The sequence below is a fragment of the Gavialis gangeticus genome, unplaced genomic scaffold (genome assembly GCF_001723915.1).
Source record: "Gavialis gangeticus isolate Ggan-Ray unplaced genomic scaffold, GavGan_comp1, whole genome shotgun sequence".
In the NCBI taxonomy this organism is placed as follows: domain Eukaryota; kingdom Metazoa; phylum Chordata; order Crocodylia; family Gavialidae; genus Gavialis; species Gavialis gangeticus.
This window is the reverse complement of record NW_017729024.1, coordinates 49,135,866-49,154,356: the sequence shown is the minus strand read 5'-3', so window position 1 is coordinate 49,154,356 and position 18,491 is coordinate 49,135,866. Positions and strand designations below refer to the sequence as shown.

Sequence of the window (18,491 nt, the reverse complement as noted above, 5' to 3'; positions counted from 1 at the left end):
AATCCACAACCTCCCAGTACAGTCTATTCCACTCCCTTACTATACTAACAGTAAGGAAGTTAAACTGAGCTATAATCTTAACCTGTTTCACTGAAATTTAAAGCCATTGCTTCATATCCTATGCTCTGGACCAAGGGAGTTTTCTGTATGGCAGCCTTTCTGGTCTTTGAAGACATTTATCATTGATGTTGCATATTTTGACTTTAAAAAAGCCTTCTATCTGGTATCCCATGATCACCTTCTAGCAAAACTGGCCAACTGTGGCTGCAGCTTCACCACGATCTGCTGGCTGGGGAATTGGCTCCGTGGTCGGACCCAGACGGTGGTGGTTGACAGAAGTCAATCGTTGTGTTGTGCTGTGACCTGTGGAGTCCCTCAAGGCTCTGTCCTTGGGCTGACACTATTCAACATCTTCATTAATGATGTGGACATTGGTATCAGAAGTGGACTGGTCAAGTTCGCCAATGACACCAAACTTTGGGGTAAAGCATCCATGCCTGAGGACAGGCGAGTGATCCAAGATGACCTTGACCGGCTCAGGAAATGGGCGGACGAGAACCTGATGGTGTTCAACACTGAAAAATGCAAGGTTCTCCACCTTGGGAGGAAAAACCCGCAACATCCTTATGGGCTTGGCAGTGCTACGCTGGCTAGCACTACGGATGAAAAGGACTTGGGGGTCATGATTAACTACAAGATGAACGTGAGCCTTCAGTGTGATGCTGCGGCTAGTAAAGTGACCAAAATGCTGGCTTGCATCCATAGATGCTTCTCAAGCAAATCCCGGAACATCATTCTCCCCCTGTACTTGGCCTTGGTGAGGCTGCAGCTGGAGTACTGCGTCCAGTTTTGGGCTCCACAATTCAAAAAGGATGTGGAGAAGCTTGAGAGAGTCCAGAGAAGAGCCACGCACATGATCAGAGGTCAGGAAAACAGACCTTACGACAACAGGCTGAGAGCCATGGGGCTCTTTAGTCTGGAAAAGCGCAGGCTCAGGGGTGATCTGATGGCCACCGATAAGTTTATCAGCGGTGACCACCAGGATCTGGGGGAACATTTATTCACCAGAGCGCCCCAAGGGATGATGAGGTCGAATGGTTATAAACTACTGCGAAACCGTTTCAGGCTGGACGTAAGGAAGAAGTTCTTTACTGTCCAAGCCCCCAGGGTTTGGAATAGACTGCCACTGGAGGTGGTTCAAGCACCTACTTTGAACGCCTTCAAGAGAAATTTGGATGTTTATCTTGCTGGGATCCTATGACCTCTGCTGACTTCCTGCCCCTGGAGCAGGCAGCTGGACTCGATGATCTTCCGAGGTCCCTTCCAGCCCTAATGTCTATGAAATCATGTCCCCTTAATGGCCTTTTCTGCAAGCACAGTTCTTTCAACTTTCCTAGTGATGTTTGCCTTCTAGCCCCTTGATTGGTTTTGTCACCTAAGTGTGGACTTTCTCTAATTTCACATCCTTATAAGTGTGGAGCATAGAACTGCATGCAATACTTTAGATGAGGCCCAACCAGCACCAAGCAGAGTGGCACTATCACTTGCCATGTCTTACATTTAATACTGCTGTTGATGTAGCCCAAAATTGCACTTGCTTTTTTTACAATTGTATCACATTGGTAACTCATATCAAGTTAGTGATCCACAAGAATCCCAAGATCTTTTCTCAGCAATGCTGCCACCTGGCCAGTTACCATCTAGTAAATCAATAACAGTTGGAGCAAGTCCATGCATATCTCTAGCTACAATACATTCAGCAATTGTCACAGATCTGTGACATGAGAGGCAGGTGACTTCTTTTTGTAAAGTTTCATGCAACACTTTTCCAGGTTTGCAGCTATGATGAGCACTACCCGAAGCTGTTTTCCTATGAGCAAACCCATATTTTTAGAAGTGGTGAAATTATGCAAATATGTGTAGAAATTATGCAAAGTATGTAGATGTGTACACTAAAACCAGGCTTCATCTGAGTTCATCTGGAACTTGGCCCAGATTTGCTAAGCCACATTTGTGCCTTTTAGTAACATCATGTTTCAGACTTATTTTACTTGGTTTGGGGAAATACTGTCAAAAGTTTTGTATGGCCTTAGACATGTGAGAAGAGAGGTGCAGCATAAACACTGAACTCTGCTATTAGTGACATGTCCCATTTTCCAAAAATACAAACACTTAGTAAAAATTCTAGAACTTAGAAATAAGTACTAGAAAAAAAATTTGTCCACTACAGTTTAACATCTGCTAGTTTTCTCCCTGTTGCCACATATATTGATTGTATCTGCATTCTTACAATCATTATACATATTTTTTGATCAACACATAAGCTGAAAGACAAGGTCTTGCTAGGAAAATGTCAGCAGAGATGCTGCCAGTCTCCACACCAGTAAGCACATGAATTAAAGGGTCATTTCATTCTTTAAGGTAACCCATTGACTTAAATATGTTTGAAAGTACCTTGCAAATTAAAGTCTCCCAGCTGCAGATATGCATAGCTCCTTGAAAGTTAATGGAGATGCGCCCACCAGCTGTGAGTATGATACTACACAAAAATGATGCACTGACTGATCGCCAATGAAAAGAGCTCCATGTTACTACTCACCACCCAAGTAATTAAAAACAATTGTCATTTTATCCAACTGTCTTTTAAAAACATAGTAATGTACACGTCCTATAGCACGAGACACTCAGGTGAGCTACCTGTCTGACTGAGAACATTTTCGGTACATAGTGCTTGTGGGTTTGACTCAAGGGCAAAGTGGTACCATTTTATTTCTGGCTCCTCATGTAAGTTGACATCAAAACAAGAAACAAAGGGCCCAACTTCCATAATTTCAAGTACGTGGGAACTTCAGATCTTTTGCAAATCATGTCTAAAGCCTATATGTTTACAGGTATTTAGGCCCTAAGATCCCATTCAATAAATGCAGATTAGGCATCTAAATACCTTTAAAACCTGGCCCTAAGTCTCTTGAAAATTAAATGAAGCTGCTTAATTCCTTCATGGCCAGATTCCTAGAAGTGTCTGTCTTCAGTGCAGAGAGAGTCTGGAGACTCAGTGGAGCAGTGCCAAAATACCTTTAAATTCCCTTAAAAATCTGGGTCTGTGCAACCTTCCCTGTAGTAAGAGATCAAGCTAGTCAGTATGTGTATCTGGGGTATCTATCCATGTCCATGCTCTGACAATGGACATGTGTTCACAATGAATGTGAATATATATCACAAGTGGACCTTTTCAAAATGTTGCTGATTGGGAACTGGTTCATAATTGTTGGAGGCCAGAGGTGTCCACATAAGCAGTGCCCTGCACCTATGCTTTGGGAGGGTCTGAATGGTTTGGTGACTTGTGGCTGGCAGTGTTTGTACTTTTCTTTCTCTTCTCTCCTAAACATGAGTTCAATAAAGTTCAGTTACCTGTACTTGACTGGACTCTGCAGTGTGCTTGCTTGACTTGGGGTATCTAAGAGGGGGAGAAAATGCTTAGACCTATGTTTTTGGGCTCCCAGGGGTTGTGGAGTGCGTGATGAGGGGCTGGTTGTTAGAAAGATAGCAGTGCAAGGGACCTCATTGATAAAAAGTTCCAACAAAGGGGGAAAAAACAAGCAGCAGAGTTCCAGCCATGTACAGTGGTGGAGGAAATGGGGGTGATGAGTGATGAAGTGTGGGATGCCTGGGGGACAGCTAGACCCAAGTCACTGCAAGCTTGGCATCCACACATAACACAACTGTTTCACAGTAAACTATTACAGAAGAGTACTTGATGTCCCAAGTACAATTCTGACTTGTTCGAAGCAATTTTAAAGTGATTTAACAGGCTTTTATGTCTGTCTACTCCAGGTTTAAACTGTATTTAAATCAGTCTATGTGCCCATTACCAGTCATGGTGTGGTTTCTTCGCCAGGCAGAAGTATAGATTTTTCTTCATCTCACCCTGCTAGATGGAAGTAAACCATTAGCCATCAAGACATCAACTAAGTTTCATCTATATTAAGAAAATGTTGAATGTTACACACACATTGCATGTGCAGCTCCACAAGTTGAGAGTAGACAAGTGGCCTTTGGATGTACTAATTAGAGTGGTTTGTGGATTTTCTGTTGCAGTGATTTCCTGACTGGAAACGCCCTTTGAAAAAAAATGAATTTGCTGTGGGAAAATGTGATATTTGCCAAAAGAGCTCTAGCCAGTAGTGAGCAGGGCTTGCACCTTGTGTGCTGCCTAAACGGGGGTGCCAGAACGTAGCTGGGGGAACACCTCATTCCCCTGCCCTCCCCACTCTGCACCTTCCATACAGTGGCTCTTGCAGCCAGGTCCAGTGCTAGGCACATTATGAACAGGGAGGGCAGAGCAGCAGCCACAGGGTTGGCGTTGCCGGGAGGTTCACTCCCAGGGAAGCCGTTGCTTCAGGAGGAGGTGTCAATTAACCCTCAGACCTCCTTTTTTTGATGCAGAATTTCAGCTTTTCAATTACTGCTCAATGCACATTTTGGCAGCAACTTCTGCATTAATGCCTGGTTTTCTCTGCTATACCTATGCCAGCCTCCACCACTGCCCCGTGTGACACCACTGCCTAGGGTGCAGAACTGCCTAGCTACACCTCTAGCTTAACCCAAGCATATCAGGGATGAACCTCTCTCTGTTCATCTGGGTCAGAGAAGCAGCAGTAGAAGAATTCCCACTAGTGCAGGTAGACCCTAAATATGGAAGAGCTGGCAACTAAAATATGCCGGCACTAGGAAAATGGTTGGCAGACATGCAGTCCTCTGGATGCTCCTCTGTTCCTTGGAAAACCCCCCCAAAACAAATGACTTTTCAATCACTGGATGAGGCTGGTCAGACTACGGAAATGGCTGGCACTCACAAGATCAGCAAAACTATTTTCTGATACCAGTGGGAGACAGTACCCACTGCCAGCAACCTTTGGTAATGAACCATGTTCTTAGTACAGTAATGTAAAGCCTTATTCAAAGCCAGATCAGTTCAATGGAGATTCACCTTCTGATTTAAACAGGCATTGGATAAAGCCATAAAAGGGAAGGTTGAGCGCCACTGAGGGTCCCATCTGTGGTCACTCAGGCTCACATACCAATTCTAGTTTCCATGTTCTCCCATGCCCAAGACTATAAAATACCAGAGCCCCAGGAAGACACTCAGAGTTGTTCTGTTGTATCACTGTAAAGCAAGACACAAAGAGTATCCCCCAGATTTCTCCAGGTCACAAACAAATGACAGAATCCTGGATGCAATTTTTTGTGATAATTTTTTTTCATCTGTTTTGGAAAAAAAATATACAAAAAGAGCCAAGAAGAACCAACATGGAAGTGTCAGGTAAACATTCCAGTAAAAGTACAGACAGAGGCTCCATTTTTTAAAGGAGACACACATCAGATATCACCATGCTAGAAGAATGAGATGCGGAAATTCCCTAGAAACAAGTAAAAGCCATGAAATGAAACTTGCTCCGGTTCTATACGTCATAAATGGTCATCATTGCGTTTCATTGCCCAATCCCTCCCCGCCCCCCATTTCATTTTAATTTTTTTTAACAATACTGTGCAAACTGTAAAATAGCAGTTTTGATATAAACTCTGTATGATATGATTTACAAAAATGTGGATTTAGCTATTGCAGACCGTGCCAGTTACTTCTATGACTCACTGGAGCCCTACAATGAAATCTGGGCACCTAAACCAAGGTAGACCATGAAGGCCCCCTGACTCCTTGGACACACCAGTCTGAATCCTACATAATTCCATTAAGGTTGTTAGTGGTGTTACTCCTCGTTGTCTCATTGGCACCAGTTGTAAGCATGACACAGCCTCAAGTTCACGTTTTGACCTTATAATGCAATCATGAAACATTTATGTGACAGAAATACTACAAAAATCCATAGTAATGGCCTCATACATCTTAACATCTCTTTCTATCGTAACCTCATGCAGAAGCTGTTTCTGAGTTCAGGATTTGAAAGTGCTGTTGTCAACTGTAGCATTTACAGCCATTATTATAGAATAATGTAGTATTTTCTAAGCATCCAACATGTCCTCATCACAAAGTCCATTAAAAACTAAACAAAAAACCACTGACCATATCATTTGTCATTCTTGAATAAATAGCACAATCCTCTGGCTTTCCTAACCCACTCACCCACCCCTTGGTTTAGCAAGGTACTTGAGGACATGCTTAATTTGAAGTTTCTGAATAGTCCAACAAAACAGACTGTGACCAGTCACTCACTTAAGTAACTTGCTGAACTGAAGCTGAATGCTGTTAGGAATTTTAGGCTAGATTCCTGATCACAGTTGCTCAGATCTGGAGTAAATTTAGGCAGTTTTTTCTGATTTACACCGAGGCTGCTGAGACCAGAATCTGGCCCTTTGTCAAAAGCATTCCTTATGGTAACAAAAGGTAAAAGGGAATTATTAGAATTATTTTTATTTCAATGTATATAAAACCAAAAAAAAATGTTTGTGTACAAATATCACATAACATCAACAATTCCATAGATGTAGTTCCTCAGTGCACACTTTAAACAAGAAAAGGGTTTGGGTTTTTTTTTGTAGTTTTTGTAGTTTTTGTTTTTAAATTCTGGCATAAATATATTAAAGCTGACAAAAAATCAGGGCAAGCTACATCACTTCCTCATACAAAAAATGTACAAAAACATCAGCCTCTAACTAGACATAACATAATACTGGTCGTCACAGTCTGACATTTAGTAACTGTGTGTCTTGGAGTATTGTACTGGAGGGTAATAAAAATAGCTTCTGTCGCCACCTTCCATCTCAGGTTACTTCAGTCATAGAGGCAGAGTGGTTCTATAGGAAGGAAAATGCAAATACATGAATATTTCTGGCACATCTTTAAGGAAGTGTCTAAATATTTGAGAACCTTGGAAAGTCTTTATATGGGAACTAGGAGCTGTAAAAATGAGCTCCCCCCAATAATTAAGGGCTTAGAGGGAAGAGGTCACAGCAAAGACTATTGTAGCTTGCTTTTAACTCAGGCCAAGATTTCCAGGAGAGATTATTGATTCTAGTTGTCTCAATTTTGCAGGTACCCAACTTATGGCACCTTTAAGGGGCCTACTTTTCAGAACATGGAGGGCATTGACCCTTTGAAAATCAGGTCCTGTATGGGCACTGCAGAACTGAGCGATACACACTCACTGCTGCTCTTGAGAACCTTGGTGCCACGGGGTAACAAACAGCCTCAGGGAAAATACTCCTTTCCTCATCAAGTGGACCAGGCTCTCTGTCCATGGACACATGCCAGTGCATCTACAAAGTGTATTAATTGAGATGCATTGCTCATTATTGTGATGTAAAGTGAGGTCTAAGCCATTTTGCTTTTGTGTGAGCAGAATGCTGGAGAAAAGGGAGCAGGCTCCCCATGACAAATGTTGCACATGGTTGAACATGGAGAAAAAGAAGGCATGTCAGGTCTCCTTAGCTGAATCACACTAAAGTGGTTTTCAGCTTTAGAGTTTACTTCACGAACAAACAATATCCCATACAGGCAAACAGTGCAACAATAACCAGTCATGGAACAATGGAGAGGTAGACACTGGGCATGTCTCCATGTGCATTTATGCCCTCTTAAATTTACTGTGCAGTAAGTGGTAATAGGCCACCGTTTACACATGCAGGCATTGAAGTGCATTAACAGTGTGTGTGGACAGACTTGGGACTAAAGTTAGTCCCAAGTCAGTCCACACACACAGTGTTACTACACAGTAAGGCATCTACAAGTGCATTACTGTGCAGTAACTAATTGGGTATAAATTAGATACCTGCATGATGCAGGTATCAAATTTATGCTTAAGTCAGCATAAGCTTCCATATTTACTGCACAGTATGGATGTGCATGTGTAGATGTGCACTCATACTGTGCAGTAATTTCGGTTACTGCGCAGTAAATGCACACATGTAGACACGCCCATGGTGTATGGACACAGTCAGCTGCCAATTAACACCTTGCACTGTTACACTGAGGGGATGGGCCATTTCATGACTGTGATATTTGAGAGGCACAAGAAAAGATGTGGGACCCTCTGTAGAAACCCTCATAATTTGGGGAAACTCTAATGAGTGCCCACTCCCACAGCTACATAGAATAGGTTCAGAGTAAAGCTACATTTTCTGTGTTTTCATGCATGCTGTATGTGTTTTCTTATTCCAAGACTAATCCAGAGCCCACTGACATCAGTGGAGAGAGGTTCACTGACTTCTCTGGGCTTTGGACCAGACCTTATTCTTGAACCCTGGAAAGAGATTTTGGCTTATGGTATTAATGCCACAAATGTCGAAGTGCCACAGATGTTTTTCCCTTTGTGGAAAGACAAACATTATAGATGTCTCATGTACTGTGAATGTGAGTACCAATGGGGACTTTCTTCTGGTGCAGTATGAATGCTGAAACAAACCTGAATATCTGGCTTTTGTAGTCATATGTATCATTTTACAAGCTGGAAGCAATTTTTCTACACCCCTCCTCCCTCCCACCACCTGTCAGAGCTGGCTGAAAAAATTCCATAAAAACTTTTGTTGAATTGATACTTGCAATTTTATTAAAACAGAACTGTCACAAGAAGTGTTACCTTTCCTCTAATACTTTTGGATTTTTCAATGAAAGCTGAAAACCCAAGCCTCAAAAATTGTTTTCAGTTAATTTGAAAAAAAGTTTCCACAGGAAAAAAAAAATATCCCCAAAAAACATAAACCCTTCATTTTCTAAATAGCTCAAATCTCCCTGTATAAATTCATATCTGTGGAGTGCAGTGATGTTTTTTAGGTGCTATGATGTCTTAAACAGGAACTCTGTGGAAAGTATATTTTACACCTGTACACGAGGCAGCACAGAAGAAATTAATTAATAAACTGCACTTTCCTAGTCAACAGCACATATTCTGCCTTGAAATTGCTGTGTTAAATCATCTCACTTACCCTGGTACAATCCAGTGAAATATAATAGGACCAGGTGGATATAAATGGGAAAATTTGTCCCACTAGTCTCTTATTAGGTTGCAAACAAAGTAAAAGTATGGTGCTTTTCTGCTGCTGTGTTAGCGAACAGGTATTTTTTATTACTTACATTACTTATTAATTTATTAGTTATTACTATTATTGAATTGCTGAGCATGCCAAGAGCCACATAGTGCACACAGAAGTGATAATTTTTACCTGATCTGGCCACAGAAAGGGGCCTAAAGCCACAATAAAACACAAGTGCATGGCTGCAGACTGCTTAAGAAATGGCCAGTCAGATGAAAAATTTAACCTTCATTGCATGAGTGTGAACAAATGAAGACATTTCAAAACAGAGCATCTTCTGTAACGTATGTCTGCCCTGTCTCCCAGTCTGTAGCTGTTTTCAGAATGGGAAGGAGGAACAAGAGCAGAGGGCATTCAGTCTGGGGCTTTTTCAGTCCCCATTAGGGGTGGGGTGGGTGTACTGGAGCCTCCCAAGGTGTGTGGTGGGGGTGGGCTCCAATTCACCCATCCCACCCTCCAGCACTGGCTGGGGAACCCCTAGAATGAGCTCTCTCTGATCCCTTCACTCTCCCATTCTGAAAAAATGGCAGGGAGCTGGCAGGGAAGAGGGACCATTGCTACTGGCAGCCAGCAGCTACATCCCTCCCCCCTGGAAACAACAGTGAACTTCTGTTTGGTTCAGGGAATCATTGCAACTCAGAACGCTTCCTGCAAAGCATTCTCAATTACAGCGGGGAGCTGCACTTCTGTCTGCGCCTAAAAGTCTCTGCTCTGCATTACATGCACATGCACTAGTGTTAGTCCTTAGGGAGAGAGAGACAGCACCAAGAAAGCCTCAAAGTTAGACTGGATTATCCAACCTCCCTCCCTACCCAGTATTCTGTTCCAACATGCGAGGAAAAACACCTGAAAATTCACTTCTGAAGAAGCATGTGCAAAGGCACTGCCCATGCAAACTCTTGCCTCTCCATTTAGAGAGACATGTCTCTGGCAGCAGAACATTTACAACTCTGGGATTTCAGGCTATGTCAGTGCTACATGTATCTGAGCTCAACTCACCCAGTGCTGCTCCCTTTTCTGCTGGTAGAGCTGTACCAGGGCTGTACATTTTACATGTTTGAACTGTAGTGTTAAACCAGTTTTTACCCAGCTGTGACTGACAGCTTTTCTGAAGGCTGTAATGCAGTAATTTACACTACCTGGGCACTCAACGTCTCCAGAGGACTTTCCACCCTGGGAAACGCCATGAGGGGAACTCCTCGTGGGTCTTCAGGCTTCGGTTTAGAAGGAGCTCCATGTGTTCCTCTAAAGTTATGGACAACACATATTCCCTACATGATGTGGGGGGAAAAAAAAAAACAAAACAAAAGAGGTCAGCATAGGCTGCCCACGTGGAATAATTAGCTAGAACCTCACTATAAAAGAATCTCCATCCCTGTCCATTAACTTGGTACTGTTAAAAACTCTTGCAGATTTTGGGATGTGGCTGGATCTGAGGATTTGGCTCAAGGTCATCTCTGTCCCAGTGCTGGACAACTAGCAGTGTGACTGACACAGCTGTGAGTACGGGCTTACCTTAGTAACCCAGTGTAACTGTACCCTGTAGGCACGAGCCATTCTTATTCTATTCTCTCTCAGAGAAGAGAAGCCTTGATTATAAGTGCTGTATTCTTTTAGAACCACCGACTGCAATTGGCACTGTATTCCCTAGGTCAAATATTACCTTAAGACACTGTTGTTTGGTCCACAGCTCCCAAGCTACAAGTGGCTCTTTAACTTGGCACCCGCAGCTTTTCACTTTTTTTCTTTTACTGTGTGCATTGGGCATATTTTCCCTGAATTACGAATTACGAATAATGCAAAACCTGCAACTACATACATGTTTAGGAGTCTTCTTGAACAGGAATATAACTGCCCTTATTCACTTCAGGAAGCTTATGGTGCCACGGTTCTTTGATTAACACCAATGCCTGATGAGGCTCATCTTCATTAAAGGAGCGATGCATCCCCTGGCATTTACATAGCTTTATTGGCAGAAGTAGTTTTTGGTCCACCCAAGCTACACCAGCTCGCCCAAAACACAGAAGCTCTCGTAACAGAAGACACTATCTGCCAGCAGAGTTGAACCACACTAGAGGTTGACTTGTAAGCCACATTAGCTACAGGGATGTGAGCTCTTCACATCCATCGCCAACGTAAGGCTGATAGCAGAACTTTGTAGTGAGGCAAGGGCCGAGCATCACTGCCTCAAGACATGTGGCTGTGATTCCCAAAAGGAGTAAGTCTGAGCAACTGAAGGCTGAATCTGGCCTCCTGTTCCATCAAAAGTGTCTGGATAGCTCATGGATGACCAGGCTCTATAATGCCCTTCCTAACACAAAGAAATTACAAGTACCCTGCCTTGGGAAGGACCCTCCTGTCTGCTCCCAAGATATGGGATGCTTGCACATTTGTTAGTATGGACTCTATTTCTGAAAGGATGTTTCTCTGGAATTACTGTTTGAGAGCTTTCAGCAGGCCCAGGAGCAGCATCCACATTTATTCCCAAGTAGTCAAAGGCAATGGATATTGGGTGTTTCATTAAAAGGGAACCAGGCACATTTCTCATTAAAACCATCTGAAGTGACCTGAAGTGATCTCAAGAAAGAGAGAAAAAAGACCTTGCAAACCATCTCCAAGCACAGCACCAATACCCTGCTATGCACAGCAGGAAGCAAGGGACAGGTGCCAGTAGTGGCCTCGGTAAGCACGGTTGATACCAGGGCCTTTGTTTGGAAGGACCTGGCTGGCACTCTTGATCATCCAATGCCATCCCCTGGGAGAAGGGGTGAGCATGAGCAATCCTTGTCTCCAAGTGGTATGACAGGAAGTCAGTCTTTGTCTGATCCTGATTTCTACTGCACTTGTTTCATGCCTGCCCTGTACCAAAATGGCCCTTTGTTTAGAGCCTTATATACCAAGGGTAAGCTCTTGAATCCCACATTTGTCATGCAACAGGCAGCCAATGAAGCTTGTGAAATGTGGGTGCCATGGTTCTCACATTTAGAGAAGTCAGGCTCCTTTCTGACATCAGCTGCATTTTACTGCATCTTAAAAGCTCTTCCCCAGGACAGCACCAGGAAGGCCCTGTACAGTAACTAAAATAATTGTGTAGATACCAGGATGTCATTGCATTAACCTTATTAATTAATTCATATCAGCCTGACTTCATTTTAGGATATGCTTAGAAGATAAATCCAAATAGATTACATTAGAAGTAATTGCTGGCAGCTTGATTAGTTAGCTGTGATAGGCAACAAGAGAATAATACAAGATTTTTTTTTAATGTTAAGTTGTCTTTGGATTGGGTGGCGATGGAGAGGGGTAGGGACTGATGGCTTACCAGAAACAAAGCCACCGCACTTCCCAGGATGAAGCCTGCAATCACATCCGAACAGTGGTTTCGATACTCAGAAACGCGATTTAGCCCAGTCAGGAAGGCAGCACAGAGGGTTCCCAGACACAGGACAGGTTTTGCTAGCCTGCTGCTCTTTGTTTTAATTGTGCTTGTGATGTACATCTGAAAAACAGTGCAAGCCGCATGTGAAAAAACGCATGCAGCTCACTTGTCACTTAGATATGTCACATCAAGCTAGGAACTAGACAAACCCCTGAGAATGAGGGGGCTCAGACCAGAGGATGATCTCTGAAGGAAAAAAAAATGATATTGGAGAGCATCAACTCCAGAATGTCAAATGTCCACTCAGTCATGCCAGGTCACTGGGCTGGTATAAATGGCAACATCATTTCAAGATTTTTAACTGTACCTATTGATTTATATTCAGAGAAAAGCAGATTTTTTCTAAAACTGAATTTGAGTATTTGGGGTTGACATATAACTGAAACAGTACAGTACACTTGTCTCAGCACTCACAATGCATAACCCCTACTGCATGTGAGCCAGGGGATCTGTGTCCTACCTGGCCATGTGTCTACCCAGTTACTATAGCACAGAGATACTGCCTGAGTCAACGAAGTGCATAAGCTGTGAAGCAGTTTCAAGTTTGTAAAAAATAGACCCTTAGCAACCAATTAGGCTTTTTTCCTTGTTTGTTTGTCTGTTGCATGGAGACTCTGGGACTTAACAATGGATGGGAAATGGAGCAGATTATGGGAAGGCCTTTTTTCCCCACCAACAGGAGACTGAAAATATAATTATACAGTAGGAACTTTCCTTGTCCTCCAAAGCATTTCTTAAGTAGATCTAGGTTTTGCCAGCTTATTTTAATTTGAAAGGCATTTTTGACAAAGAAAATAAACTATGTTAGGATCAATTTAAAAGTACTAATTCCAGAGCCTGTGATTACAGGAGTAACATGAATACAAAGATACTGTAACAGAAAACAAAATTTGACAGCACAATGATAATGAAGTAAACACAATGAATCCTCTTCAGTGGTAAGTTAAGTGCATTTTTTTTTTACCTTCCAAAGCACAGCTTGGCTTGTTGAGCAAAGTTGATGCCTATAGTTGCGTCTGCTAAAAAATCTCTCTGATAACATATGACTCTACATTGCAGTAATATCGGGCACTGCCATCCGTAAGTAGGAAAGCAACCAGGGGCCTTCAGTTTAAGTGACTGGGCTGACCAGAAAAATCTGTTTGGAATATATATTAGAATAGGATGTCCCCAAATACATTGCTGTCTGGACTTAACCCACAATGTATAGGTCTGATCAGAGAAAGAACCATCTCCCTCCTTGCTGGCAAAAAGAAGGATTGCAAAGCCACAGAGAGGACTCTTGGTCTAGGAGCACAAGTTCTCTTCTGGCATTTTCTTGGTAGTTCCTAAGGCAGGTCAAAACCCATCCATTATGGAAAACTGGCGGTGGTGGTTGTGGGAGTTTGATGAAGTGAAAATCATTTTTGTGTGTCCTCTTTCCTTCAGAAAAAGAAATCCATTTTGTTGTTGCTGTTTGAAAACCCGAAACCTCAAAGCTGAAAATACTGTGATTTGTGGCCAGTGATATTTGACTAATGACCCTTGAGAGAACATTTCCATTTTTCATAGAATTTGCCCCCTGCAGCTTTGTTTTCTGTAACCACACCACTGCATGGCTCTCTGTGCGTGTTTTCTGCAGGCCCCTGCAAAGACTCATTCCCATATATGTGGTCTTGTCTCAGGGGTAGAAGGTTCATGAGTGAATGCAGCTTGGTAGCTGCACAGCAGTGCACGCAAGGAGCTCTGCTCTTTACAGGGTCAGGCTAAATGTACATGGATCCTTTTGAGGTGCCTGAAGCCTGCTATTTAGCTACCAAACCTTCTACTGGCAACAAAATTACTGTGCCCCTTCTCCATATTCTCCAGGGAGGGAAGGGTCAAAGATCTGCTTTGCTTTCATACTAACTGCATGGAGTAGAGTAGAGGATGGGAAACCAACTCCAAGCTGCTGGCTCTGGTACTGGTACTACAAGGCTTGGCTTGGCTGTAATTCTTTCCTGAGCCAGTGGCGATACTGGGTATCAAAGTGCTGAGTATCATTTTACAAGTTTCACAGATTTCATAGACATTAGGGCTGGAAGGGACCTTGGAAGATCATCGAGTCCAGCCCCCTGCCCAAAGGGCAGGAAGTCAGCTGGGGTCATAGGATCCTAGCAAGATAAGCATCCAATTTTCTCTTGAAGGTGTTCAATGTAGGTGCTTGAACCACCTCTGATGGCAGGCTGTTCCAGACCTTGGGGGCTCAGACAGTAAAGAAATTCTTCCTTATGTCCAGCCTGAAACGGTCTTGTAGTAGTTTATAACCATTCAACCTCGTCATCCCTTGGGGCGCTCTGGTGAACAAACGTTCCCCCAGATCCTGGTGGTCACCCCTGATAAACTTACAGGTGGCCATCAGATCACCCCTGAGCCTGCGCTTTTCCAGGCTAAAGATCCTCATAGATCAGCCTGTCATCGTAAGGTCTGTTTTCCTGACCTCAAGTTCTGCTGATGTGTTCCAGCATCTGGGGATGATGAGCACCAACTAGGTGCTTATCCTTGTTCTCTCTTTCTCTCTTGCACACATCCCAAAATCCTGACAATCAGGTGGAGTGGACATGACATTACTGTAGCATACCATAATCTCTGATAATGGTAACTATATATGAGGAGCTCTGCTCTTCAAAGGATATGGCTAAATGCACATGGATTCTCTTGGGGTAGGTGAATGCAACTACTGAGGTACTAAATATTCCATTTCCAAAGAAATTGCTGTGCCCTTACTCCACGTTCTCAAGGTTTTTCCTCTCTCTTTTCCCTATATGCATCTATCCATGCAGTTCTCCCTTAATCTAAACCCATTTTCCTCATTTCCTCTTCTTGGTTTGGGGAAGCTGCTGCACCTCACTAGCCAGTGTGGTAAGAGCCGCTCCCTGCCCCGCCTCCCTCCCCCCCCCCCTTTCTGCATTCACTTACTGTGATGGCTGACTAGAGGAAGAAGCAAAATGGCTTAGCTGCAACCTTATGTGAACACAAATGGGAATGGAAAAGACAAGCATGAGACTGGAGTGGAGGAGTCTACTATCAACTCCCACTGCTCACTACACAGGCTATACTACACTCTTATCCACCCCGATGCAAGTGCAGCATTTCAGTACCATGGAGCTCTGTGCATGCCAACTGAATTTGGCCCCTTACTATACAATATGCAAGGCAGACAGCACAGCAGCTTTTGTGTAAAATCACATCTGTGCTGCTCTGATCAATTAATTACACCACTCAGAATTACAAGGCTTAGTTAGTCATAAAGATTTATTTCTCAGGCAAAATATACAGGCAGCCTTTATCTACCCAAGCACGTGAAAGATGAAACATGCCTGATTTATGGAAGGGACTGTATGACTTCATCACCTGCAAAAGGGCTCTTGGACTTGCTGGATAAAGAAGTCCTTTAACCATCATAGGATGAGGTGCTTCAGACTAGCAACAGGACTAGAGGGACCAAACAGCCAAACTAGATCTTAGGAGCTTGATCAGGTGAGCAACGGGATGATATAAAACAGATAGCCTGTGACAGCCCGCCATTCCTATGTTTAGTAAAGATTTACAAATTATACATGAGAAGTAATGGTCAGAAATGGACAGTAGGGGGCACTCTTTACCCACTCATTCTTGATAAATTGGAATAAGATGACTATTGTTACAAGGTGCCAAGTCATAATAAAGGTTTTCTATGGAAACAATGGAAAACAAGACATAAAAATGAAACACAGTGGTATGAATAATTACACCAATTCTTTTTTCCCTTTGCATCTCTGCCCCAAGAAAACAATTCAAAGGATCAACTGGGAGTCAGAACTGTATTATATGAGTGAGCAGTGTTATTCTCTGCCTACTAGTCAAGTGTTGCTGGAGTGAGTTATTTCATAGTATCCCAGGGAAAATGATCAGCTCTTGAAACCAACAGTCGGGACCTGCTGTGATAACTGCAAATTCTGTAATACAGGGCGAAAAAAACCTTCACTCATATTTGTTTTCTTGGAGGGAAGTCGAGGGGGCTTGGATTATTCACATGGGGAAAAAAACTAACTAACATTACAATTGGGCAAGCCCACTGTGACTGAAAGACAATGAGTCTAGGAGGAAAAACATAAACTTGTATTTAGATGAAAAATATTAACAGTGAGGGTAATTAACCATAAGAACATTACATTCTTCATTAGCAGGATGCTTGCACTAAAGACTAGGTATTTTCCCAAAAGTCATGCTTCAGTTCATCCATAAATTAAGGTCTTGATGCAGGAATCCCAGGGTAGTTCCCTGGCCTGTGTTAGGCAGGCAGTCAGACAAGAATAATCACAGTAGTTTTCTCGCTTGGATGGCTATCACCCCTCCAAACTAAATTTAGGAAATTATTGTAGTTTCATACAACATCTTTCCTCTCTCAATTTAAGGGGAAGTTTCAAAGCTGAATATTGTTGGCACTTGCACTCTTGTGGATGTTGGGAAAACCTTCCATGGATAGTGGCCTTCCTCAAGAAAAACTTTTGTTTTTACAAAACATGGATTGTATTTTAGAGAATATGAACATAAAAAGAGGATGGCTAAAAAGGGAAGAAAGCAAGAGAGATCTACATTTACATACAGCAACAATGGGATGATTCGATTACATAAATAGCCATTCTATTCTTTTTGCCACAATACCCATGTCCCTTTGAGGAGTGCAGCTAGCCACCTGACCAGCAGTGGGCACAAGTTTCTTCTCTCATCTTCCTTTTAGGGACAGAAGCAAACACTATGGAGTGTCTTGTTTCTGTCTGTTTTCTTTCCTGTATTTTTAAGTAAACATATATATTGCCTTATATCTCTGCTAGAGCAGGCACGGTCAAAAAAATGTCCCTTGCCCTTGAGGAAAAAGATGGGGAGGTTGGTGGTGGTCCATTGCTCCTGGGAGGGTTCATAGACTTGTTTCAGACCAGCCTCCAAGAAAGTTCTCTTACTTACACAGATGGGTTTCTTCCAGGGACTGGCATTGTGTCAGAGAAGTACAGCTGTTCATTTTAGACTCCATCCTGGAGCTTTAAGCAGTCTTAGATGTCCTGGGATCAGGTGATAGAGTAGCTTGGGGATAAGGACCAAAATCTTGAACTCTACCTGAAATTCTATGTAAAGCCAACATAAAGGGTGGGGGTGGGACCGATGGTTTTATGGCAGCCTGCATTGCTAAGGAGACATAACTACAGCATTCTGTACTGGCTGAAAGTTTTCTAAGCACTGAAAAATTCATTTCCAAATGCATAACATTGTTGTACTCCATCTGAGACGTGGCGAAGATACAACCAAGTGAGATGATAGGAGCGTGGTACTTCTAAGTGCTGCAATGGATGAGTTTGGAGCCAGCGAGGAAACCAAGAGTACCTCTAAACTACGCTGTAGGGTTTGTTCCTTCAAGCCTGTGGAAACTGCACCATGACTGCTGCTCTGCTTTCTGGTCCCTACCCCCTGCCTAACCTGCTGTTCTGCTTTCTGCTCCCTGCCCTATCTGCTGCTCCCTTTCTTATCTGCCATACACCACACACAGAGACTGCCTGTGCCACTTGTGACAGACCTGCTGCTGATTGGGAAGCTTTTCACTTGACCCTCCTCCCTTGCCTACTCAGATGAAACAGCAATATCTCATGGTCAACAATGTCAAAGACATCAGAGAAGTCTGGGCAGTTGAGAAGCAATGTCTGTTTTCTATCCATTCATAAAAGCTCATCCTTTATCTTCAAAAAGGTGGTTGCAGTTCCATGCCCTGACCCTAACTACAAATTGTACCCAGTCTACTATGTTAGCTTCAGTCAGAAGAGCTGGTAGTTGGCTTTTGTCAAGCTTTGCTGCGAGCTTGCTCAGCAACTGGGGGATAGTTGGTAAGAATTAATGTGGCCTGGGTAAGTTTTACATTACAACACGTTTGTAGTTATGAAATATCTATTTCTCACTGATATCTCTGCCACGAGTTATTAGCATACTCATGAATATTTCTAATTTATTTTTTTTA

At 42.9% G+C, this 18,491-nt stretch overlaps 1 protein-coding gene across 2 annotated transcripts in view; it reads right to left on the bottom strand.

Moving 5' to 3' along the window:
• Positions 1 to 5,236: 5,236 nt before the first annotated feature.
• PLPPR1 (phospholipid phosphatase related 1) overlaps positions 5,237 to 18,491 on the bottom strand; it is a 296,435-nt gene continuing 283,180 nt past the window's right edge. For both annotated transcript variants that reach the window (XM_019517067.1, XM_019517068.1), the window contains 3 exons: positions 12,371 to 12,547; positions 10,188 to 10,319; positions 5,237 to 6,813 (listed from right to left, as the gene is read on the bottom strand). In XM_019517067.1, coding sequence (XP_019372612.1) covers positions 6,781 to 6,813; positions 10,188 to 10,319; positions 12,371 to 12,547 — 342 coding nt within the window. In that variant the 3' untranslated portion in view covers positions 5,237 to 6,780. The remainder of the gene's footprint in view (positions 6,814 to 10,187; positions 10,320 to 12,370; positions 12,548 to 18,491) is intronic.